A 25,986-nucleotide genomic window follows, 5' to 3' on the forward strand; every position below is an offset into this window, starting at 1 on the left:
TAATTTGATAAACTCATCTAGTGAATGGAAGAGAGACGGGTACATTTCACTGATGGTACTGAGCCTTTGTTGATGAGCTCATTGGGAATCTCAGACATGAGCAGGATGTGTCTAAGGGACAGGTGGGCTTCAGTAGACTGGCTAACTCCTGCAGTCTCTTTAACTGGACAGTTTCAAGAGGAAAACCAAGAATCCTTGAAGCTCACCATTGTATCTTCTTTTCCAGGTTGTCCAATAACTGCATCACCTACCTAGGGGCAGAAGCCCTCCTGCAGGCCCTTGAAAGGAATGACACCATCCTGGAAGTCTGGTAAGGCCCCTGGGCAGGCCTGTTTTAGCTCTCCGAACCTCAGTTTTTCTATCTGTAAAATGGGGTGACGGGAGAGAGGAATGGCAGAATTTTGAGGATCGCTTCTGATTCTGACATTCAGTGAGAATGATTCTGCATGTGAAGGATCTGATTCTCTGTCTAAGAAAGAAGTCTTTACATCTTTAAGTAGGGAGAAATGATTTCATTTTTAAACCTTGACTATTTATTCAGCATCTTCTCTGTTCTATGAGATAGTGTAGGAATGGGGATGTGGTTGAAGAATGAAAAGAAAAGTCAGCTCCCGCCCTCCTGGAAATTGCATCTGCCTTCACAGGTCAAGGATATTGGATCAGACCTTCTGCGGTTCTGAATGGAGATTACACAGGTTAGGAGCAGGTTGCACAGTGTTTCCAATTCTCTATAATTAAAGCCATAGACTTTCATGTATTTGAAAAAAGCAAGAATTGCATGCTTGACAGATTCTTTCATTGCCTTAAAAAGAATGACTAGCCTTGGGAGTCTGGGCAGCTGGATCCAGTGTTGTAGACTTTCTCTCTGCTGAGCCACAGCTTCAAAGATTTGTCCTTCTTGTTTCCAGGGATCTATTTCTCAGACAATAAGTAAAGGTTTTCCCTGGCCTAATGTGCTGTAAGTGAATGCTACTATATATGTTCCAGGCACTGGGCTAGAGACTAATATTTAAAAGCCAGGAAATTTCCTATAGAAAATCTATATCTCAGGGTTTTCTCAAAAGAGCTGGGAACTCTGGATGCCCATTCATGATTCCAGTAGTTAACCAGAGTGCAAGAAGGGCTGAGTCTTCTCAGATGGGCAAACCCACTCTGGCTGACTGCAGATCCACCAAGCCTATTGTCTTAGACCAGGACCCTTTGGCAACTCATTCCCATAAGCCTGTGACTCTTGCTTTAAATATGCAGGCCTTGTCTTCTCTCAAAAAGCACATCAAGGCTGCAGCGAATGCAGATATCAAATGATGAAGTTAAAAACAAAAGCTTTGCTGGGCGTGGCAGCTCACACCTGTAATCCTAGCACTTTGGGAGGCTGAGGCAGGAGGATCACTTTAGGCCAGAGGTTCGACACCAGACCTTGTCTCTCAAAAAATAAAAAATTCAGCTGGGTGCAGTGTAGTTCCTAGCTACTCGGGAGGCTGGGATGGAAGGATCCCTTGAACCCAGGAGTTCAAGGCTGCAGTGGGCCGTAATTGCATCACTGCACAGGCGACAGAATTAGATCCCATCTCTTAAAAAAATAAAAAATTTAAAAGTGACTTCAAAAATCTATGCTGTGATGGAGAGATTTTTCCTTCTGTATGATTGTGACAGCTCTGTGGCCTATGACGTCATCAGGTTCTGGGCAAAGTGTAGGTTTTCTGTTTCTTTGATTTTGAAACCATTGCACAGTCCTAAGAAACATCACATTCTGGGTCCTGGGCACCAGCCAACATGAGGTTGATATTTTAAGGGGTCTGATGTTATTTGCTGCCTGTTGATGGAACTTGGGAGGGCACCAGGGTTTGCTCATTGCATTCTTGACAGATTCTCTTGTTGCCTTAAAAAGAATCACTGGCCTTGGGGAGTCTGTGGCTGGCTGGGTGCAGTGTTGTGGACTCTCTGCAGAGTCATGGAGCCTTGTTCAGAATGCTTCCTGAGCTGCCCTGGTTGGCCAAGGGTAAAAACAGCCCTGACTTCCCTGCAAGAAACACTGCAGCTGGGCCAGAGAGTCAGCCCATCCCAGGCATGGGTTTAAAAAGTGGAGGCTTTTGTTTGAAAGCCCCGATCTAATTTTGTCCTCACTCAAACCTCTGTTCATTTGATCTGCTTTAGGCTCCGAGGGAACACTTTCTCTCTAGAGGAGGTTGACAAGCTCGGCTGCAGGGACACCAGACTCTTGCTTTGAAGTCTCCGGGAGGATGTTCGTCTCAGTTTGTTTGTGAGCAAGCTGTGAGTTTGGGCCCCAGAGGCTGGGTGACATGTGTTGGCAGCCTCTTCAAAATGAGCCCTGTCCTGCCTAAGGCTGAACTTGTTTTCTGGGAACACCATAGGTCACCTTTATTCTGGCAGAGGAGGGAGCATCAGTGCCCTCCAGGATAGACTTTTCCCAAGCCTACTTTTGCCATCGACTTCTTCCCAAGATTCAATCCCAGGATGTACAAGGACAGCCCCTCCTCCGTAGTATGGGACTGGCCTCTGCTGATCCTCCCAGGCTTCCGTGTGGGTCAGTGGGGCCCATGGATGTGCTTGTTAACTGAGTGCCTTTTGGTGGAGAGGCCCGGCCTCTCACAAAAGACCCCTTCCCACTGCTCTGATGAAGAGGAGTACACAGAACACATAATTCAGGAAGCAGCTTTCCCCATGTCTCGACTCATCCATCCAGGCCATTCCCCGTCTCTGGTTCCTCCCCTCCTCCTGGACTCCTGCACACGCTCCTTCCTCTGAGGCTGAGATGCAGAATATTAGTGACCTCAGCTTTGATATTTCACTTACAGCACCCCCAACCCTGGCACCCAGGGTGGGAAGGGCTACACCTTAGCCTGCCCTCCTTTCCGGTGTTTAAGACATTTTTGGAAGGGGACACGTGACAGCCGTTTGTTCCCCAAGACATTCTAGGTTTGCAAGAAAAATATGACCACACTCCAGCTGGGATCACATGTGGACTTTTATTTCCAGTGAAATCAATTACTCTTCAGTTAAGCCTTTGGAAACAGCTCTACTTTAAAAAGCTCCAAATGCAGCTTTAAAAAATTAATCTGGGCCAGAATTTCAAACGGCCTCACTAGGCTTCTGGTTGATGCCTGTGAACTGAACTCTGACAACAGACTTCTGAAATAGACCCACAAGAGGCAGTTCCATTTCATTTGTGCCAGAATGCTTTAGGATGTACAGTTATGGATTGAAAGTTTACAGGAAAAAAAATTAGGCCGTTCCTTCAAAGCAAATGTCTTCCTGGATTATTCAAAATGATGTACGTTGAAGTCTTTGTAAATTGTCAGATGCTGTGCAAATGTTATTATTTTAAACATTATGATGTGTGAAAACTGGTTAATATTTATAGATCACTTTGTTTTACTGTCTTAAGTTTATACTCTTACAGACAACATGGCCGTGAACTTTATGCTGTAAATAATCAGAGGGGAATAAACTTCCTTGCGACCAAACATTTAAAAATATTCTGGCCGGGCACAGTGGCTCACGCCTGTAATCCCAGCACTTTGGGAGGCCGAGGTGGGCAGATCACCTGAGGTTGGGGGTTTGAGACCAACCTGACCAACATGGAGAAACCCTGTCTCTACTAAAAATAGTGGAGGTTGCAGTGAGCCAAGATCACACCATTGTCCTCCAGCCTGGGCAACAAGAGTGGAACTCCATCTCAAATAAATAAATAAATAAAATAAAAAATAAAAATATTACTAAAACTTGTCAAATTTTAAAGCACAATTTTCTACTTGAAGCGGAGGAAAATGATGTTTTCAACCTGATAATGTATAGCTTAAGGCAAAAGCAATTCTTAGAAAATAGCCAGGCAATCAAAACACTTTTGGCTTCAGTTTAGAAAAGTTTAACCCCGTGAAGTTTTCAGCTGTGCAGGAGCCTCCCCGTACCCAGCCTAAAAGGCTGCAACACATGTGAAAAGGCCCCTTGGCCCCCCTCGATTCCCTCAAAGTGGCTCCAGGAGTCTTTAACAGGAGAAGGATGGAGAAGGGTTACTTATGGCTGGCTCTCCACAGCGAGCAGCCTCTCATGCAGGCCTTGTGTTAAAATAATGCTTAGCTGCGTTTAATAAGCAAGGGATCAGGTGGTCGCCCAGCAAGGTGAAATCCTACTTCCTTGAAAGGTTTTGCGTCTGGCTGACTCGGTGGTGTGGCATCTCCCTGGACCCTGCATGGGAGTGTGTCTATGGGTTTTCTTTGTGATTGGTGCCCTGTTCTGCCCAGACCATTGTTTCTGATATAGCAGATCAGGAGGAAGGTGGTGTTGAGTCTCCTTTCGCTGAGGAGTACACACAGCAGCCCATTTGCATAGCACTGTATTGGGTTGTCAATTTGTCATCTTTAAATTCATTCAGCAATGAGGCCAGGCATGGTGGCTCATGCCTGTAATCTCAGCACTTTGGGAGGCTGAGGCAGCTGGATCACTTGAGGTCAGAAGTTCAAGACCAGCCTGGCCAACATGGCAAAACCCTGTCTCTAAAAATAGAAGAAGAAAAAAAAAAGTTAGCTGGGTGTGGCAGCGCACGCCTGTAATCCCAGCTACTTGGGAAGCAGAGGCAGGAGAATCGCTTGAATCTTGGAGGAGGAGGTTGCAGTGAGCTGAGATCATGCCACTGCACTCCAGCCTGGGCAACACAGCGAGACTGTCATAAATAAATAAATAAATAAATTCAGCAATGATTTATTAACCAGTTATATTAGGACGACCAGTGGATTGACAAAACAGACATGGTCCTCAAGGTGCTTAGGTGAGGGTAGAGGGAGAGGCAGGCAGAAAACAAGTCAGTTGAAAAAGACATGAAAAAGTCTTCATCCAGGCACTGTGGCTCATGCCTGTAATCTCAGCACTTTGGGAGGCCAAGGTGGGCAGATCACTTGAGGTCGGGAGTTCGAGACCAGCCTGGCCAACATGGTGAAACCCCGTCTCTACTAAAAATACAAAAATTAGCCGGGCATGGTAGCAGGTGCCTGTAATCCCAGCTACTTGGGAGGTTGAAGCAGGAGAACTGCTTGAACCCAGGAGGCAGAGGTTGCAGTGAGCTGAGATCACACTACTGCACTCTAGCCTGGGCAACAGAGCAAGACTCCGTATCAAAAAAAAAAAAAAAAAAGTCTTCAGGCTGTTAAGGGGCTGGTCCGAGACAGGTTGTCTGAGGAGGTGCCAGGTAAGCTGTGTCCCCAAGAATGAGAAAGATATGGCCAAGCAAAGAGTGAGAGGGAAGAAGGGAGCATTCTAGTAATGGGGGACAAGAGGTACAAAGACCCTGGTGAGGGAAGGAGCGTGGTATGCATGGTAGGCTCAATAGTCACTCCCGAACATATGTAGATCCTAATCCCCGGGACCTGGGAATGTTGCCTTACCTGGCAAAAGGGACTTTGGAGGTGGGATTCAGTTAAGGGTCTTGAGATGGGATGATCATCTTGGATTACCTGGGTGGGTCTTAAATGCAATCGCAGTTTCCTTATAAGAGAAATTTAAAGGACAATGTAACGCAAAGGGAAATATGACACCGGAGAAGAAAGAAATGTGATCACCAAGTAAGATGCTACACTGCTGGCTCTGAAGGTGGAGGAAGGCGCCATGAGCCAAGGATTGCAGCTCTAGAAGCCAAAGAAGACCAGGAAATAGATTCTCCCCTAGAACCTCTGCAAGCAGCATAGCCCTGCCTGCCTTGGCTCCAGCCCATTTTGGACTTCTGGCTTCCAGGACTATAAGGGGATAATTTGTGTCATTTCCTGCAGCAGCCATAGGAAACTAATACACTATGTTGGAGGCAAGCTAAGGGAAAGGTGTCACTAGATGGGTTTGCAGAGGTAGGTAGGACCAGTTCAGGAAAGGTCTCACTGGCCACAGTCAAGAGTTTGGTCTTGATCTTGGAATAATGTCAAGGCCTTGGAAAGTTCTAAGCAGGGGAGATGTGAACCAATTTACAGTTAAAGAAGATCTTGTTTGCTTCTGGGTGGAGATAGGACAGGAATATGTAGGGGTGGGGATGGGAGGCAGAAGAAGTGGGGAGGCTGCCTCAGAGCTATTGCAGGTGAGAGGCGGTTGGCAGTGGAGGTGGAGAGAAGAGGATGGATTCCAGAGACATTTTGGAGGTAGATTCCCAAGAGCCTACGAATGGGTTGGATGGGAGGGATGAGGGAATGGCAAACATCAAGGATGACTCATAGATTTCTGACTTGAGAAACTGGGGGCCTGGGAAAGTTGGGTAGGAAACCAGTTTGGAAGTGGGAGGGAGTTCTGTTTTGAATTGTCAAGTTTGAGACACCGAAATGGAGAAGTTAAGTGGAGACGTCAAAAGATGGTGTGAATTTGGAGCTCGTGGGAAAGGTCACAGCCAGAGATAATAGCGTGGGTGTCCTCAGTGTCAAACTGAGAATGGGGCCCTCGAGTCTGGATGATATGAGCTAGAAAGAGATTATGGAGAAAGAAGAGGTCAAGAGGGTCTGGGTAAGATGGTACTGAGATCTTGATATGTGATTCCTGGTAGAGTTCAGAGTAGGAGAAATTCCCTAATTTTCAAAAGTCCAGCGGATACCACCAAAAGCCTCCTGGGCCTGTGTAGGGAACTAGGGAAGTAGGATTCTTGATTGTAAGCTTCTCTGATAGGGAAGTTACCTGAAAGGTACATGCTCATGGCCAGAAGTTTATCCATGAGCAGACGGATTCCAGTTTTGCAGCTAAGAATACATAATTCTTATGCACAGAAAAACAACGTATCAGAGCAGAATTTTAAAAACAGCCTCAGACTTTCATAATATTCATCATCATCCTGGAAGAAAAAGGATGCCAGTCTGAGGGCCCTTCCCTCCCCATAGCACCAAACAAAAAGCTGAAATGAATACACCCCACAGAAATGTGAGAGTTGGAGTCATATTCCAAGCGGCTGAGCTGAGACTAGCGCTTCATTCCATTGTTGTGCCAGGACAGCTTCAAGCCTCCTTATTCACTCCGGTGAGTGGTCCAGCCCAGTGTGTGAAGTGCCCAGTACTCAGGGCAATGCCTGGAAGTGCCCGGGCACGAGAGGATGTGCTGCCTCGGGCCCTAGGTGGAGGGTTCCAGGTGAGCTGTAAGGTCATAAAGGACATTTCCCCTGGAGAATCGCAGGCGGAGATCGCAGCAGGGAAGACTGGCAATCCAGGCTCTTTGATTGGCTTCCCTTGGATCGTTTTTTTCCCCCTAAATTTAATCCCAACCTATTATTATTTCCTGAACAATCCACAGATCCAGTCCCCTAAGCATCACCACTCCCCTGATCACTCACCCTGAAAATGCTTCTTTTCAGGAGTGCTACATCTCTTTCTGCTTTGTAACAACTTCTCGATATCTTCAGTTCCACATCCCCCTGCACCCCTCCCTCTCACCTGCTCTGCCTCCACCCCCAGGAAACAAGGGGGTCCCTTTGGGATCCATCCTTGCCTGGGTTACTGCATCAGTCTCCTTGTTACTGACTTTGACCTGAGGCATGAACCTATTAAAACATAAGTCAGATCAGCTACTGCTCTGATGTAAACCCTCCAGGACTTCTTGTTGGTGCAGGGTAAAAGGCAAGGTCTCATCTGACTTGGACCCCCTGTATCCTCTCTGGCCTCCCCTTTGCCACTCACACCTGTTTTCTGGGCTCCAACCTCACTGGCTTCTTTGCTGTTCCCTGAGCATACCAGGCACATTGCTGAGGACACCAGGCACATTGCTGCTTCCAGACCTCTGCACTCGCCTTTCCCCTCCTATGGGAACACTGTTCCCTGAGACAGTGGTGTGGTTGGCTTCTTCATTTCCTTCCAGTCTTAGTTCAAATGCAACCTACATGAGGTAGTCGTTCCCTGAACAATCTACCTAAATAGCAGTTTCCAGCCACTGCCTGCCTTCCTTTGTATTGTCTTCTCTGCATGAACTACCTGATGCATGGTCATTTTTCCCCTCCCCTAGAATGTCAGCTTCTTGAGAACAGGAACCACGCTCACTGCAGTGTCCTCAGAGTCTACAAAGGTGCCTAGCACATAGTAGGTGCTCAGTACATATTTGTTGAATGAAGGAAGGATCCACTTTCTTTATTAAAGGGGGCAGAAAATAGAAGTTGGGGCAGCTTATAAGAATGAGTCACCCTTTTTCTGACATCATTTGTGTCTCCTTGGTAAAGGAGGAAGATTCCCTGGGACATGGAACAATCCCTAATGCATCAACTGCCCAAAATGGGATCCAGATGTAGCAGAAAGTTCCCTTTAATAAAGAGCTTTCTGTGTGTGTTTTAAAAATCAAACATAGAAATTATTTGTCATTGATACCAGCAAATAGCTCAAATGGGAGAGCATGGATTTATAGTTCGGCTGGATTAGTTTAAAGATGATTAAAGTAATCCCCTTTATCTTATCAAAAAGAGCTTTTAGGTGGTCAGAGTAAAAGTCCTCAGACAGAATGTTCAGTTGCACTTGGAATTTCCCTTCCCTAAGAGATAAGCACATCTCAGAGATGGAAGACCTCAGCCCGTTATCCATGGATCAAAACACTGTGCTGGGCTACTGTGGAGAAAGCGCCTGTGACGTATCCTTGCTTGTGCGGATACCTGGTCCAGTTAGCCACTTGGCCTGGTGTTCATTCTGAATGCCCATATTCACAGGATTGGTGGGAAAATGGCTGGAACCATGGGAGGTTGGATGGACATCTGGGAGTTGCCATTTACTAAGATGGGGAGTGCAGAGGGATTGCAGGGGGTGGTGGTGGGGAATATCAGGAGTTCGCTTTTGGCTGTGTTGAGTGGAGATGCTGAGAAGGCAGTAGGATATAAAAGAGACACCAAATTTGGAGAGACTGCAAGTAGGAGGTACCCCGTGGTAGGCACTGGGAAGCATGGAGCAGGGTCTAGTCAATAACCATGACCGGTGCCACTGAGCAGGTTCCCTTGAGTCCTGACGGTGTGTTACTCTATGTCCCATGCCCCTAGCAGGCTACCTGGAGTTCACCATCCTCCGTGGGGAAAGCTCCATTCAATTCAATAGCTTTATGTTAGGGTCCTGCTGTGTGCAATGAGAGAACTATATAAGACAGCTTAGAATCAGTGTTAGGTCAGGCACAGTGGCTCATGCCTGTAATCCCAGCACTTTGGGAGGCAAAAGCAGGAGGATCACTTGAAGCCAGGAGTTCAAGACCAGCCTGGGCAACATGGTGAGACCCTCATCTCTACTCAAAAGAGAAAAGTTAGCTGGGCATGGTGGTGCGTACCTGTAGTCTCAGCTGCTCGGGAGACTGAGGTGGGAGGATCACTTGAGCCCAGGAGACAGGGGCTGCAGTAAGCTATGATTGTGCCACTGTATTCCAGCCTAGGCAACAGAGTGAGACCCCATCTCAAACAAAAAACAAAAAACAAAAAAAGAACCAGTGTTATGTTCCCTGCAAAACCCTTCAAAACTTCCCATTGCTCTTGGGATGGAGAACAACCCCTGTCCTTGGCTCCCAAGGCTCTTTTGTGCCTTCATTGTCTGCGCTCTGCCTCTTCCAGTTTCTTCAACAGGTCATGCACTTTCCTGTTTCCTATTTCTGGGGTGTTCCCCCTCACTCCTGCCTGCCAGTTATCTTTCCCATCTCATCTCAAAGGTGACTTCCTCAAACAGGCCTTCCCTGAGTGGCCAACCTCCCTTTAGGCATGCTCAGAGAGATTCTTCTTCTGAGGCTTACCACAGCCATAATTAAGTAAGTGATCATCTAATGAGTATTTTAGTTTGCCTTTTTTTTTTTTTTTTTTTTTGCCAGAGGGAGTGTGGCATCTCTCTTGTACACTGCTATGTTTCCTGGAACCTGCTCAGTAACACAACCGCTAGTTCCATGAACCCAGGACCAGGCTGGATGGAAGAGGCTGTGGGGTGGTGGATTGAGAGAGGTCATTAGTGAGGGCTGGAGCCCTCTGTGAAGACATGTCTGTAAAGGACTTTGACTAGGTCCTCCATGAAGGGAGGATTTGGAAGGCAGAGATGATGAGCATTTCAGTTGGGGAATCCATTTTAACAGAGGTGGAAAGAGTCTTGGCTTGGAATCAGGGTCTCGGCCCATCTCCTGAGTGACAGGGGCTTGTAATTTACTGTCTTTGGGCCTTCATCTCCTACCTGTAAAATGAGAGGCTGGTTCACCAAGGACTGCAAATAATAGCACCATGACACTATCTCCCCATCTTATCCCCTGGCAGATATCTCTCTTCCCGGTGAGCCTGAATACAAGTTCAGAATTAGTTTTAACGCAATGTTCTAAGCAGCCATTCCCAATTGATAGGAAATGATAATTGAGATAAGCCCCATTTGTCAGGCTTGACTTGGATGAAGATCCCTTAGATGAAGTCAGGCCCCGGCACTGATTCAGTGAACGTATGACAGGACAGAGCCTGGGGACGAAAGCCCTATGGAAGTAGAGACCTCAGCAGCACCAAACACCATCAACAGAAAAGACACAAAAATAGGCCGGGCACATTGGCTCATGCCTGTAATCCCAGCACTTTGGGAGGCCGAGGCAGGCAGATCACTTGAGGTCAGGAGTTTGAGACCAGCCTGGTCAATATGGTGAAACCTTGTCTCTACTAAAAATACAAAAATTAGCTGGGTGTGGTGGCAGGCACCTGTAATCCCAGCTACTTGGGAGGCTGAGGCAGGAGAATCACTTGAACCCAGGAGGCGGAGGTTGCAGTGAGCTGAGATCGCGCCATTGCACTCCAGCCTAGGCAACAGAGCAAGACTCTGTCTCAAAACAAACAAACAAACAAACAAACACCCCAGCAACAACAACAACAAAAACAAAAAGAAGGGACATGAAAATATTCTAGTCCAGAGTGGCAAACTCAGATGCCTTAAGGGACCAGTGGATGTAGATCGTGCAGATAAGAGAAGTGGTCCCAGTGGTAACATGAGAATGTTTGCCTTGCCTAAAAGGACCCCAAATCTCTCTCCTTCACATTCTTTTCTCCTTCCTCCTTATCGTATGGGTTAGGCAAAAACAAATTTCAGCTGAAATTTTCTTCCGGACAGTTGGACTGTGACCTCTGAGTCCTACCAGCTTTGTTGGAGAATCCAGATGTAGATGAGAACGGTGTTGCCTAAGGCCACACTTCAAGCCAGGCCCGTTGATTTCCAACTTATGGCTTCCTACAGCAGTGTGGTCATGAAGCCTGGAAAACAGGAAGATAGGAGTGACAAAAGAGGGACAGGAGTAGAATGAGGCTTAGGTTTTCAAAAGATGCTTATTTCATTTTGGATGACTATGGCAAGGAAGAGTGGTGGCCTGTCTACTGCTACTGTTAGTCATCACTCATGTGACTGCTTTTATGTATTCATTGGTTTAAATTCCCTGGATCTCCAGAAACATGTCACTTTCCACTGGGGGAAATTTGTGTCATGATTAAACACACACACACACACACACACACACACACCCCTCCTCCTTTCTCAGTGTTAATCACCTTCTCCTATAATTAGCACTTAAAATGTCAAAGGAGAAGAAATTAATTAACAGGAGTATCCAGTGCAGCAAGGCTCTAGGACTGATTATAAAAAGCACTTCCTTAAATATTTTGAGTGCTTTTGGGAATCAGAAGCCTCCCTTCTAATTGAAAGATCCTTAACTACACCCTAAGTCCTGGCTGGTGGCCAGGGGTGCGGAGCTGAGTGAGGCGGCGTGTGGAAATCCCTTCTTCACCATCCTTGGGAAAATTCCCTCCAAACTGGGATAGGTGGCAACAGAGGTTCGGAAACAGCAAGCGTCCCAGGCTGAATCTGCGGAGGAGGAAGAGATGAACCTTTCCTGAGCTGGTACTGCGTGCCAGGAACTTTAGCTCGGTATTTTGCCACAATCCTGTAAGACAACCGATACTATGATCTCCATTTTACAGATGAGGACATTGAGGCTCAGCGTGGTTGTGACTTCCTCAGGTCACGCAGCCACTGAATGAAAGCGCCAAAGATTCAAACTGAGGTCTGATTCTAAAGCTTTGCTCTCTCACGGCATCCTGGAATCCTATTTCAACCTTCATCTGGACTCTTAACCCAGCCCAAACCTAAGCGTCTACAGTTTTGACAGCTGAGGCGGGAGCACGGGAGGCGGAGCTGGTGGCAGCGCAGCGCCCCGCCCCGGCTGCAGCATCAGCCAATGGTGACGCGGCACCCACAGCCTTTCGCCCAATCAGCTTGAGCTTCCCGCCTCCATCCGCCGCTCTTCTCTGCCCCGCCCCTTCGCTTTCCCTTTGGTTCCACCGAGCTTGACAGAGCGGAAAGTCCCTTCGGCCGGCGCCGGGCTGGCAGCCATTGGAGGAAGGTCTGTCACAGGGAGGCCCAATCACGGCCCGCTCAGGAGCGCAGCTCGGCCTACGATTGGCTAGCGCGGCGGCTGCCCCCTCCGCCCCCGCTCCCTCCCTCTCCCCTGTGCGGTTCGGAGGCGGGGCAGGTGGGGGCGGGCCCAGGTAGCAGGTTTGGCTGCGCGGGGGCCGCGCGTCGGAGGTAAATACTAGGGCGGTGGGTGTGGGGAGCCGGGGCCGGCCCGGGACGCGGGCTGGGGAGCCGGGGCGAGGGGCGACGCCCCGCCGCCCGAGGTTAGTGAATGAGCGGGCGGCTGGCGGCCGGCGGGCGGCCGGATCCCCTCGGCGCAGCCGCCTGGCCTCAGGGCGTCCGGAGCCGCCGCGGCGACCATCGGGCCCTCGGCGCCGGCCCGTTAGTTGCCCGGGCCCGAGCCGGCCGGGCCCGCGGGTTGCCGAGCCCGCTGACGTCAGCCCGGGCTTCCCCCCACCACCGGGGCTTCCCCATCCCCCGAGGCTTCCCGGGAGGGCTGCGAGTCCGGGGAGCGTGCGGGGTCGCCACCGTCGGGACCCCCGGAGGAGAGAGGACTTGGGGCGGGAGCCGCGCGGGACGCTGTCCCCCTCCCGCCCCCCACCCCATTTACAGATTGGGAGACTGAGGCACAGGCCGCTGGCGGGCCCCGACGGCCACGGTTGGCCTCAGGAGCCCGGGGCTGTGATTCCTACCGACCGCGCCGCGGGGCGTACGTACCGATCGATTTTGCGGGTGTTGGTGGCTCCCGTCCAGGAATGGCAGTCGGGGTTCTGGCCTTGTTAATGGCGTGTTCTGCTTTTTCTTTCAGTTTCCCCCTTTCCAGGGTGAGGATGGTTCTACACAGCCACCCGGAGTTCCTTAGTTGAAAGGTGCGCCCTGCTGTGACAGGTATTCTTTCTTTATGTTTTTCTTTCATGTTAACAATCGAGGGGGGTGGGGGGCGAATGGGGGGCGGGGGCGAAGTCATGAAATCTTCAGGAAGATGGTGTTGAGTTTGGTACTCAGCTGGGTCAGCTGCCGGTTATTCATGTACTTGGCATCGTTTCTCTTCCACCCCTTGGCATTTGAATGTTTTAGGATAGTTGTCATCTTTCAGCCACCAAGCCTGTGGCCTTGCAGTCTCCCAGCCCCCATCATCCCTGCCACCTTCTTCTCCTCAATTTTTCCTGGAAAGTTTTATCCTTAGCTCAGCTAAGGAGCATGCCTACCTTGCTTTTGAATTCGGGCTAATTAGTGATCTTAATAAGATTGTTCATTTTGCAATCATTGGCTCTCAGAGAAGCACCCAGGCCTTGAGAGGGTGTTCGTTTGATTGTTGGCTTTCTACACACCCCCTCACGCCCCAAGTAGACTGAATGGCCTTAAGAATTTAGCCTCCCATTCCCCACTGAGCAGTAGGTGGATTTGAACTAGAACAGTATTAGGAGAAAATGATTTGCTGGAAATTCTTATTGAAGTAACACCCAGAACATTCTCTAATATTCTGCTGCAAAATTGTATAGTATTCTTGCAAATAAACCTTCCTCTGGGTGGTAACTTTTGTGAGAAGCAGATAAGGCTTGTTATATAAAGCACAACTAACATTAAGCAGCAATGATTTTTATAGTCTGGCACACCTAAACTGTGGTTTTGTTTGATTTAAGGAAGTCTCCAACACAAGGAGAGAGAAAGGAATAGTTACGCTGTTTATCAAACTATTAGTATTTTGTTCCTGATTTTCACACTATGATTTAAATTAGTTTTTTTTTTCATTGGTTGTACAGAATTTATAAGCATCATACATGCTAGTGAGGCTGTAGGAAGCTAGTATCAAATAAACCTCAAAACAACTTGGTTTCGTAATTGTGAAATTTTCCGTATTTGTTTCTTCTTATACGTATAACAATGAAGTGGTTTAGCATGATTTCATTTTATCTAGAGAATTACTGAAGTTTTAGGCAAAATTCATTAAATACTCCCAATTCCTGAGTCTTTTTCTCTTCTCTTTCTCTTGGTTTAATCCCTTAAACAGGAGGAGGAAATGCAATTTTGTTTTCACTGTTACCACTTGAGTCTTTCATTCATTTCTCTGTATTCAGTGCCTAGCATATGCCAGGCTCTCGTGTGGGCACTGGATAATACAAAAATGAAGGACTTGGGGAATTCACAGTTTGGCAGTGGAGTGGCTAGGTTTAACACTAGAGAGGCAGCAGTATTCCTTGTTCCAGTGGGAATATGCAGATGTGAGAGGCTCTTCTTTTCTTTTTTTTTTAACCTTATAAATCCCACTTGTATTAGGGACTGTGTACTTGTGACACAAATTAGTCATTGAGGAAAATTAAAATGGACTCAGTCTTTTTTCTGGCCACGGAATCTCTGTATCTCTATTCTTTAGCTGTTTAGAAATATAACAACTTTGTCTTTTAGTGAGAGATGTTCTTTTTTAAAAGGATGATCATTCTAGCTATCCAGAAGCTTTTGGAAAAAGGCCCACATGTCTTCTTTCTTTGGTGTTCAAGCTGACCTTCCTACCTCTTTGCCATTTATAATTAGGGGCAGAATTAAGTATTGTAAGTTTTATTCTAATTTAAATAGCTTCCTGTGGTTTTTAGAACAAGCAGGATATCTTTGGAGATGCAAAAAGCTCTTGAATTGGATCTGTCTTTGTGAGATCCTTATGAACAATATAACCTGATAACTTGAGAATCAGAAAAACACTGCATCTTCTGGATAAGTTAACCATTGGTAGTTTTCTGTAGCTACTGATGTTCATTTGTACTATATGTTGCCTTTCAGAATGTGGTAATTGTAATCTTTAACATTTTCATGTAAAACATATTTCCTGATCATCTTTCCATTGTCTTCATGGAAAATTGATAAATATTTGTGCCTTCCAACTCTCGTCTTGGTTGAATGACTTTATCTTAATACAAGTAAGTTCCCCTTTACTCAGAATCCAGACCATCAACAAGCTCAGATAACCAGAAATGTTTTCAAATCTATGTGAACCTGAACTGTTCTCCTTCATCAGCGTCCTCAAAGGAAAGGCCTTCTGTTCAACATGGCTTTAGGGTTAAACATATTATTGTGTTTCAACTCGTTGGTAATTTTCATTCAGTATTTATTACCAAGATATTCATAATCACACAGTTATCCAGCCTGAAGTAAGATAGTATTTAGATGAGTCATTTGTGATATACTCACTCAAAGTGATTCAACCTGCAAAATAATAAGAGAATACAAGTGAAAATTTCTCCCTTCACACTGACCCCTCACCCCCACCTGCCCTACGGTGACTTTGAATTTAGCTGTGCTTCTTTTTCCTTCAGTTGTCTTGCTGTTCCCTAGGCCTTTACTTAAAGGCAGAAGCTGAGTGAATGTGGATTGATGTTGGGTTTTTTTGTGTGTGTGTTCTCTCTTTCCTCTTTGTGTTTTTTTTTTTTTTTTTTTGAGACCAGGTCTTGCTCTGTCCCCCAGGCTGGAGTACAGTGGCGTGATCATAGCTCTCTTCAGCCTGGACCTCCTGGGCTCTAGCGATCTTCCCATCCTCCAGAGTAGCTGGGACCCTGAGTAGCTGGGCCCACAGGCAGACACCACCACACCCGGCTAGTTTTCTTTTCTTTTTTTTTCTTCCTTTTGGGACAGGCTCTCATTCTGTCACCCAGGCAGGAGTGCAGTAGTGCTATCACAGCTCACTAAAGCCTTGAACTCCAGGGCTTAGGGGATCCTCCCACTTCAGCCTCCAAAGTGCTGGGATTACAGGAGTGAGCCACTGTGCCTAGCCTAGATGATGTAGTTTTCAGTATCTAACTCTGTACTGAAAGCGTAAAAAATACCAAACTAACAAACCAACCTTCTCGATGATAAATAACTCATTTACAATGTGATTTAGATCTTTCCCTTCATATTGTGTTGAGTCAGTTTTTACTGCTTGGGGTACCTAAGACTTTAACTGTTTAACTACTATGCACATCCCAGTGAAAGTAGACTGTTGGTGTTATATTCACTTCTACAGTGGGGAGAAATGTATGTTAGCATATTTTTATTGTAATACTGGTATTTTGAGTACATAAAATATATATATATATATATATATATATATATATATATATATATATAAAATGGAGTGTGTATATATGTGAGAGAGTGTGTGACAGGGTCTTGCTTTTTCACCCAGGCTGAAGTGCGGTGGCGTGATCATGGCTCGCTGCAGTCCCTCCCTCCAGGGCTCAAGCCATCCTCCCACCTCAGCCTCACAAGTAGCTGGGACTACAGGCACATGCCATCACACCTGGCTAACTTTTGTACTTTTTGTAGAAATGAGGTTTCACTGTGTTGCACAGGCTGGTCTCAAACTCCTGGGCTCAAGCTGTCCACTCACCTTGGCTTCCCAAAGTGTTGGGATTACAGGCGTGAGTCACTGTGCCTGGCCGAGAATATTAATGATCATTCAGTTGATTGCCTTGTATATCTCTAGACTCGAGCCGTAAAGTTTCCCATTCAACTTTCTCTATCAGTTGCAGTGAAGAGAATCAATTTTTAATAAGAGAGTTTCAAACTTGTTCTTAATATATTCTTTCTGAAAGAGGAAAGGCTGTATCCTTTATTTTTGGATAATGCTTTTGAAATATTTGATAACTTGTGCTTGACTATTTTAGTTGTCTAACATGACCCATCCTGTTGCTAAGTCTAAGCTCATTTCCACTTGTGCTAATGAAAGTTAGGAAAAAAGTTACCACTCCTTGTAGAGTCCACTTTAAAATATGGTACTTGAAAGCTATAGTTTATTACCCTAAAACATTTTTATAAACCTAGCAGTTATATCAATTTTTACTGTGGATTCTCTTCCTTAAATTATTTCAGAAAGCAAGCTTATAATCAAATTTATTTAACATAATGTCCTAATGCACATATAGTAATTTAGTTTTGTCTTAATAATAGATTATTAGCATTAATGATTTTTATTTTAAATTGTGACATGAATAGTTAAGCTACAGGACCAATAGAGTAGGAGCTGTTGGTATAAAGCAATTATTAAGATTCAGGGAAGTTTCTGATTGTAATATTTGAAGACATTATTCTTAGGAATTTTAAAAAAGAATTTCTTTTCAAAATAGAATTACTTTACCTCTTTCAAAAAAATTTTGGCCCTAAAAATCTAAATACATTTTAAAGAGAACCAAAACAACAGCTCGTTTTTTTCAAAGTTGCTTTTTGACTGTCTTAACCTTCTGTGAGTGACCAGAATCTCTATTCAATAAAGCCTATGTGCCCTTTGCTCCTAAAGACCCTTTCAGAATGTATGCATTCCTCTTTTCACGATTGTTGCTTTGTGTTTTCAAACACACAAACATATTTCACTACCTGGCTTCTCAGAACTGATTCGAAGCGATAAGTTGGAAAGCAACAAGGCCGTAAAAGGAGTCAAATGCATACAGCAGGAAACCACAGAAAATGGCTGATATGCAAGGGAAAACTCTAGACAGTAGATCTGTAGAAAGCATTCGTGACCTCAGGAAGCATAAGATACAGCCTTTTAACAAAATAACAGCCTTGCAGATCAAGAGTTATGCAAAATAATTTACAGTCATAATGATACATCAATGATCAAGAAAAAAATAAGGACATTTTCTTGTGGAAAGTGTTGACATGTTAAAAGCATTTTGGTCAAAAAGAACCAACACTTCAGTTTGGTCCTTTAAAGGAATAGAACCAAATTGAGGGGTTGGATAGCTGTTTGGGCAGCCCTTATAAGGAGTTTTGTTTATATTGTGTCAAGATAGAGGTTTCCACAGGTGTCTTATATAAGTGGCAAATATAAATTGATCCCATTCTTGCTGAAGTAGACAGTGCCCTCAAGTGGAATTAAAACAAACACACCACAAAAAAGAAGAAAAGAGAACCACTTCATGCTACCTCTGCTTTTACCCTCCCTGAGTGTTACACAGATATTTCAGTCATGTTGGTTTGAAGGAGGTGCCTAACCTGTATCCTGTCTTGGCTAAACCACATGTCTCATGCTGGCTTGTAGAGGGAGAGACTTTTAGAAACGTTACCATTATGGAATACTTCATTATCTAGCAGTGCTTTCTAAAAGAAGTGTTCCACTGTGTATAGCTTTGCCAGGTTGTTAGATCATTAAGTGATTAAATCTAAAATTTGGTTCTTTAGGAGTATTTATTTTTTAATTGCTAGAATAAAATAAATATGATAGTGCTATCAATTGCAGCCATTACCCAGAATAATGGAAATGGATACCTCTATCTCAAGGAAGGATGAAATGAAAGTACTGTCTTTGGAAACCAGATAGCCACATTCTTATGACAGGGATACCTAGGAAGTATTGTTTTCAGCAGAAAATTAATTAAAATAATGAAGTAAAGTCTCAGTTTGAATTAATGAAATTGTGTAGTTTTTTTAACCATCAGTTAAAATAGGTTTGAGAATGAGCCTACTTCATTGGAAAGATTATCATTCTTGTAAAAATTTTAAATGAGGACCAGGTGCAGTTGCTCATGCCTGTAATCCTAGAACCTTGGAAGGCCAAGGTGGGAGGATCATTTGAGTCCAGGAGTTTGAAACTGCAGTGAGCTATGATCGCACCAATGTACCCAAGCCGGGGTGACAGCGCGAGACCCTGTCTCAAAAATAAATAAATAAAATAAAAATAAATGAAAATTTGAAAAAGAAATAATAGAAAGAAATTATAATGCAGTTATATCATGATATTCCCTTGCTATGTAGTACAAGTATTGATGCTACAAAATTGATTTTTAAAATATTTTTAATATAGTCATATTATAATATCTGATATTTGCGATTTGAGAAATCAGATAACTATGATTAATGTGATGAACATTGCCCATCTTCAGAAAAAATATATGAAATGAAGTTGAGTCAGAGGTAAAATGTTCCATTATCACAATATGGCCATATCATAGCTATCATTTATAGGCATGAGCCACACAGCTCAGCCCGAAATGCTACTTTTAAAAGTTTATTAGTGTCAGAATATGGGACAGGCCTGGTGGCTTATGACTGTAATCCCAGTGCGTTGGGAGGCCAAGACAGGAGGATTGTTTGAGCCCAGGAGTTCAAGACCAGCTTAGGCAACATAGTGAGACCCTGTCTCTACAAAAAGTAGAAAGCTTAGCTGTGTGTGGTGATATGTGTCTATAATACCAGTTACTCGGGAGGCTGAGGTAGGAGGATCACTTGAGCCTGGAAGGTCTTGGCCACAGTGAACTGTGATTGTGCCACTGCAGTCCAGCATGGGCAACAAGAGTGAGACCCTGTCTCAAAACAAATAAATAAAAATAAATTAAAAAAAGTTAGAATATGTATATAAGGGTAATCTTTAAAAGTTTTTACTAGAATCTGATTTTATAAATTTCAGTGTCTTGGAAGCAAACATTGTGTTGTCTTTGAAAGTACTTTACAATTGGATTTCATTAATTAAATATGCACAGTTACAGTAGATAAAAGTAATACAGTATGTATGTCTTTTAGCCCTTTTAGATATTTTTTGAAAATATTTCATTTGTGTGTATGTGTTTACTGGTCAAATGAAAATTTTAAAAGTCTTCAGTCTTAATTTTCAGTCATGTAGAATGAAGTCTAAAGTTTATTTTTGCTTTTTCACTAGGCATTTTGATTTCCTTTCTTTTTACAGCATGGACACCACGTTGCTGAAAACACACCTTGGGACTGCCACTGAATTTATCTTTTGCGGTTTTATGACAAAGTTATTAGTAGTTTCCCTTTTTTGAATTAGTATTTTGAAGTTAATATCACAATGAGTTCAGGCTTATGGAGCCAAGAAAAAGTCACTTCACCCTACTGGGAAGAGCGGATTTTTTACTTGCTTCTTCAAGAATGCAGCGTTACAGACAAACAAACACAAAAGCTCCTTAAAGTACCGAAGGGAAGTATAGGACAGTATATTCAAGATCGTTCTGTGGGGCATTCAAGGATTCCTTCTGCAAAAGGCAAGAAAAATCAGATTGGATTAAAAATTCTAGAGCAACCTCATGCAGTTCTCTTTGTTGATGAAAAGGATGTTGTAGAGATAAATGAAAAGTTCACAGAGTTACTTTTGGCAATTACCAATTGTGAGGAGAGGTTCAGCCTGTTTAAAAACAGAAACAGACTAAGTAAAGGCCTCCAAATAGACGTGGGCTGTCCTGTGAAAGTACAGCTGAGATCTGGGGAAGAAAAATTTCCTGGAGTTGTACGCTTCAGAGGACCCCTCTTAGCAGAGAGGACAGTCTCCGGAATATTCTTTGGAGTTGAATTGCTGGTAAGTTTGATAAACCATTTTAGTAGTGTGTTTGTTTGTGTTCATGTGTCTGTGTATTTGTATGCACATACATATTTTTCTCCTTAAATACGAAATAAATTTTCCCAAGAGTCTTCTGTAATTTTTAATATTCATCATCCTTGCTGATGAATCCATGTTATGGTTGAATCCATAATCCAAAACTTGCTTATAGTTGTCGCTGATAATATGTGTGAAAATCACCTTGGCGTTTATTTCTGTTGGAAAGAGACCCAAGAACTCTGTGATATGTTTCCAAGCTTAATATTCATTCTTGAGAACTTAAATGTCAATTATATTTTGACATTCTTGCAAATAGAATTGTATGCCTTCTTTGCTTCTTGATTTAATTTCTTTTGTTTACTTTTTTAATGATGAATTGCGAAGATGTAAAGATGATGTCGAAACTTAAAAAACTATGTACTATGGTAGGAACATACAAAGAGTTTCACCTGGTTATTGCAGACATATATATTTTAGAAATTTTAACATTGCCTGTATTAAACATGAACGCTACCAGTTGTAAATAGTTACATAAAAAATTGTTAATTACCTTGCGTTATCATCTATAGGTTTCTTAGTTCTTCTTAATGTATGTTATTAAATAACAATTTAGATATAAGATTTTTGAAAAAAAAGTTGCAGAAATTTAAACTTGCTTATAATTGTCCCCGATAATATATGTGAAAATCCTTAGAATTTATTTCTACCGGAAGGAGACCCAAGAATGCTGTGATATGTTTCCAAACTTAATATTCATTCACAAGAACTGAAATGCCAATTACATTTTGACACTCTTGCCAATAGAATTGCATGTCTTCTTTGCTTCTTGATTTAATTTTTTTTAAAAGCAGTGATTGTAAACAATTAGGAATTTGAATCCCAGTTAAGCCATTTACTAGCTGGGTTGCCAGGTTACTTAACAAAGCTACTTAACTTCTCTAATTCTGCATCCTTACCTGTACAATGGTGTTAATAGTACATGACTTGTAGTGTTTTTGTGGTACATTGATGCAGGATTTAAGCACAGTGACTGACAATAAGTGCTTAATGAATGGAGCTAACATTACTGCTATTTTAAAGTAACATTTTCTTTTTATAACCAAATTAATGTTAGAATCACAACGTGGAATTCAGCCTAGCTTTCTCATGATAGAGTTATGAATTGAAATTATCAGATAATATTATTTCAGCATCAGATACAGCTTCTTGTTTTTTAAAACACTCTAAATCCAACAGAAACTGCTAATAATTGTATTTCTTATTATATGTATCATTTAGAATTTGTCCAGAGTGATTTTCCTGAAATCCCTAGAGTGAACCCCTTTTCCTATGGATCGTCTTTCTATATCTATTTCTTTCCCTTCTCTCTTAAAAACTAGGAAGAAGGTCGTGGTCAAGGTTTCACTGACGGGGTGTACCAAGGGAAACAGCTTTTTCAGTGTGATGAAGATTGTGGCGTGTTTGTTGCATTGGACAAGCTAGAACTCATAGAAGATGATGACACTGCATTGGAAAGTGATTACGCAGGTCCTGGGGACACAATGCAGGTCGAACTTCCTCCTTTGGAAATAAACTCCAGAGTTTCTTTGAAGGTTGGAGAAACAATAGAATCTGGAACAGTTATATTCTGTGATGTTTTGCCAGGAAAAGAAAGCTTAGGATATTTTGTTGGTGTGGACATGGTAAGAAAATTTTGGATTAAATATCTTTGTGATATATATATTAGTTTATATATATATGTATATATATATAAACATATATATACACACATATATATGTATAGTTTATATATATATGTATTAGTTTTAGGACCAATTTACTTGCAAATTGAATACTTTGAATATTTAACATGATCTAATTTGGAGTACTTTAAAGAACATGTTCTAATTTATCTTTGGTAAAGGAGCATTGAAATAGAACAGGGGTCTAGATACAGATTACATTTACTTTTTTTTTCCCATTTGAATAAACTAGAATAATGTTCTCTATCTTTAAATTTGCCTTATTGTAGCTGACCAGTAGACAAAACAAAACAAGACAAAACACAATTATATTACTTGAAGTCCTATTTTTCTTTATTTTGAAACAGTTTTTTGGGGTACTCCATTTTTTTGTGATATTCTACACAATTTAATGGCTGATCTGATTTTAATAATTAGTATAAAAATCATTTATAGAAAATACCTGAGTAGAGGAAAACCACATTGATTTTGAGGAATAGACAATCAGAATATCTCATAGGATTTCATTCATTTTAAAAACCTTTTTTAATTGTGGTAAAATATACACAACAAAATTTATCACTTAAGCATTTTTAAGTGTGCATACGGTGGCATTAAGTGTATTCACATTGTTGTACTGTCACCTGTTCATCTCCAGAACTTTTTCATCATCCCAAACCAAAACTCTGTGCCTGTTTAACAGTAACTGCCCGCTTTCCCCAACCTCTGCTAACCACAATTTCTTCTGATTTCTCTGTCTGAATTTGCCGGTTCTAGGCTCCTCATAAGAGTGGAATCATACAACATTTGACCTTTTGTTTGTGTCACTTATTTTTAATGTTTCCTTACAATCATACTTTTTAATAATGGATCCATTCCAGTGTGATTCATTGAATTATACCTGTGGCATTGAAAGAATAAGAAGAGAAAGGCTGAGACCATTTTTATCATATATTGAACATATGGGCAAGACTTTGTTATGTATAAAGAAGGAAATTCATATGGAATTACTGAACACTAGAATGAGTTAGGAGGCGATGTGAGTAGTAATCTCTTATACTCACAATGGGGATGCTTTTAGTCATCATTTTTATCTGCTCAGGTATACTTTTTGGTTGGTAAGGTAATGTTCTAGTGTAATGGTTTCCTGTGCTTGAAAATTCCAGGAAATTCTATCTGATACTCATTGGTTAGTTACTAAACAAACGTTTACTCTTAACATGTGAAAAGTTAGAACCAGAGTAAAACATGTATGCCCCTCAGGATAGCTGACAATAAAGCACTCCTTTTAACCAATATTCTTTAAATAGTAATTCAGTCTTTATTTCAAGGAGAATTGTGGCCTTCATGGAGGGAAGATTGGAGAAAGAGGGCCGCTGGTCATTGGGGTTGGTCTCCCCTTGCGTCAGGCTCTTTACCTTGGGCCTCAAACTTGGCAGAAGCTGTTTAGGGTTTAGGCCTTGCCTTTTTCAGATGGCGGTCTGGGGTCAGCTTGTTTACCTGAGTCAAGCTGCCTAGAGATTTGCCCTGCCAGCTTCTCTCCCTGCCTCCATCTGTCCCATAGCTGACTTGTGCAGATATTCGTTCCAAACACTTCTATTATAGTCCTTGAGAGGAAAGTTCTGGCAAATGCTAGAACTTCTTTCTTTATCTCCTTTTCCTTCTATTCATCCTTTATTTCCAGGGACATTTTAGCATGCCATGCATATTGGTGCTCAGGGCAGTTGTCTGACTGGCCCGTCTACTGATGTAGTTCCCTGTACAGCACAGTGCTAGTTGGCACTATATTAGAATATCAGATAATTAAATATAAACATCTCCATCTTGGAGAAGATTCCTATATGCTCATAAATGACAAAAGAACAATTAGAAAATAGACTTTTTATGTACAGAAAGGCATACAGAAGTTCAGATGGACTATTTAAATGCTCAGGGAATATGAAGAACTTAGGGCTAATTAGAGGCAGGTTTCTGGGTGAAATAATATATTATTAATGAAACTTCCTGTGCAAAATACTGTCTTTTTAAACCTCAAATGGGTGTTATCCTACAGATTAGTATTTATTGTTCAGTAAAGTATGAAAAAAACACTTTCAATTCTTTGCTTATCTGGGGGTTTACTATCACTTGATTATTCTTGAATCTCATTTCCCTAAAGAAAAAAATGAACAAACCAATGAAAAAAGCAAAGCCTTATTACTATGGCAACTATTCCTAATGTATTCTTTCTTTCTTTTAGGTAAAATTGTTAACATTTACCAATGTAAAATATTTTGGAGGATTCTTTATGGAAAATACAGACTTCCACATTTACGTTTCATTGAGGAGGATTTTAATGTTTATTATTTAATTTCTAGGATAACCCTATTGGCAACTGGGATGGAAGATTCGATGGAGTGCAGCTTTGTAGTTTTGCATGTGTTGAAAGTACAATTCTATTGCACATCAATGATATCATCCCAGGTATGTTTTCTTTGTTTTATACATTTATAAGGCAAACTTTTTTTAAAATTTTTTATTTTTTTATATCAATATGTTTTGGGGGAACAGGTGGTGGTTGGTTACATGAATAAGTTCTTTCATGGTGATTTCTGAGATTTTGGTGCACCCATCACCCGAGAAGTATACTCCGTACCCAATGTGTAGTCTTTTACCCCTTGCCACCCCCCATTCTTTCCCCCTGAGTCCCCAAAGTCCAATGTATTATTCTTACACCTTTGAATCCTCATAGCTTAGCTCCTACATATAAGTGAGAACATACAGTGTTTGGCTTTCCATTCCTGAGTTATTATACTTCTCTTAGAATAATAGCCTCCAATTCCATCCAGGTTGCTGCGAATGCCATTATTTCATTCCTTTTTACGGCTGAGTAGTATTCCATGGTGTATGTATATATATACACACACACATATATATACACATATATGTGTATATATACACACATATGTATATATGCGCATATATACATATACACGTGTATACACATATGTGTATATGTATATATGCGCATATATACATATACACATGTGTATACACACATATATGTATACATATATACATATAGATATATATACATATATGTATATATACATATAGATATATATGTATATATACATCTAGATGTATATATACATATATATGTATATATACATCTAGATGTATATATACATATATGTATATACATCTAGATGTGTATATATAGATATATATACATCTAGATGTGTATATACAGATATATATACATCTAGATGTGTATATACATCTAGATATATATACATATACACACATATATACATACATATATACATATGTATACATACATATGTATATATGTATACACATACATATATACACATATACATATGTATACACATATATACATACATACATATATACACATATATATACACATATATGTATATATATACACACATATATATACTACATTTTCTTTATCGACTTGTTCATTGATGGGCATTTGGGCTGGTTCCATATTTTTGCAATCACAAATTGTGCTGCTGTAAACGTGCATGTGCAAGTACCTTTTTCCTATAATGACTTTTTTTCCTCTGGGTAGATTCCTAGTAGTGGGATTGCTGGATCAAACGCTAGAGCTACTTTTATC

At 42.2% G+C, this 25,986-nt stretch overlaps 2 protein-coding genes across 16 annotated transcripts in view; both read left to right on the plus strand.

Annotated features, from left to right (window-relative positions):
* The window catches only part of NOD2 (nucleotide binding oligomerization domain containing 2), a 39,774-nt gene extending 36,031 nt beyond the window's left edge, over positions 1-3,743 (plus strand). For 2 of the 4 annotated variants that reach the window (XM_063796183.1, XM_016928465.4), the window contains 2 exons: positions 227-310; positions 2,155-3,743. In XM_063796183.1, the coding sequence (XP_063652253.1) occupies positions 227-310; positions 2,155-2,227 (157 nt within the window). In that variant the 3' untranslated portion in view covers positions 2,228-3,743. 4 annotated transcript variants of the gene reach the window in all.
* An 8,536-nt stretch (positions 3,744-12,279) lies between these two features.
* CYLD (CYLD lysine 63 deubiquitinase) overlaps positions 12,280-25,986 on the plus strand; it is a 55,198-nt gene continuing 41,491 nt past the window's right edge. For 3 of the 12 annotated variants that reach the window (XM_016929821.4, XM_063797825.1, XM_054668378.2), the window contains exons 1-5: positions 12,520-12,604; positions 13,150-13,229; positions 19,993-20,619; positions 22,020-22,322; positions 24,719-24,824. In XM_016929821.4, the coding sequence (XP_016785310.1) occupies positions 20,116-20,619; positions 22,020-22,322; positions 24,719-24,824 (913 nt within the window). In that variant the 5' untranslated portion in view covers positions 12,520-12,604; positions 13,150-13,229; positions 19,993-20,115. The other 9 variants (XM_054668374.2, XM_054668380.2, XM_054668381.2 and 6 more) reach the window with 7 other exon arrangements.

Source organism: Pan troglodytes, chromosome 18 (genome assembly GCF_028858775.2).
Source record: "Pan troglodytes isolate AG18354 chromosome 18, NHGRI_mPanTro3-v2.0_pri, whole genome shotgun sequence".
NCBI lineage: Eukaryota > Metazoa > Chordata > Mammalia > Primates > Hominidae > Pan > Pan troglodytes.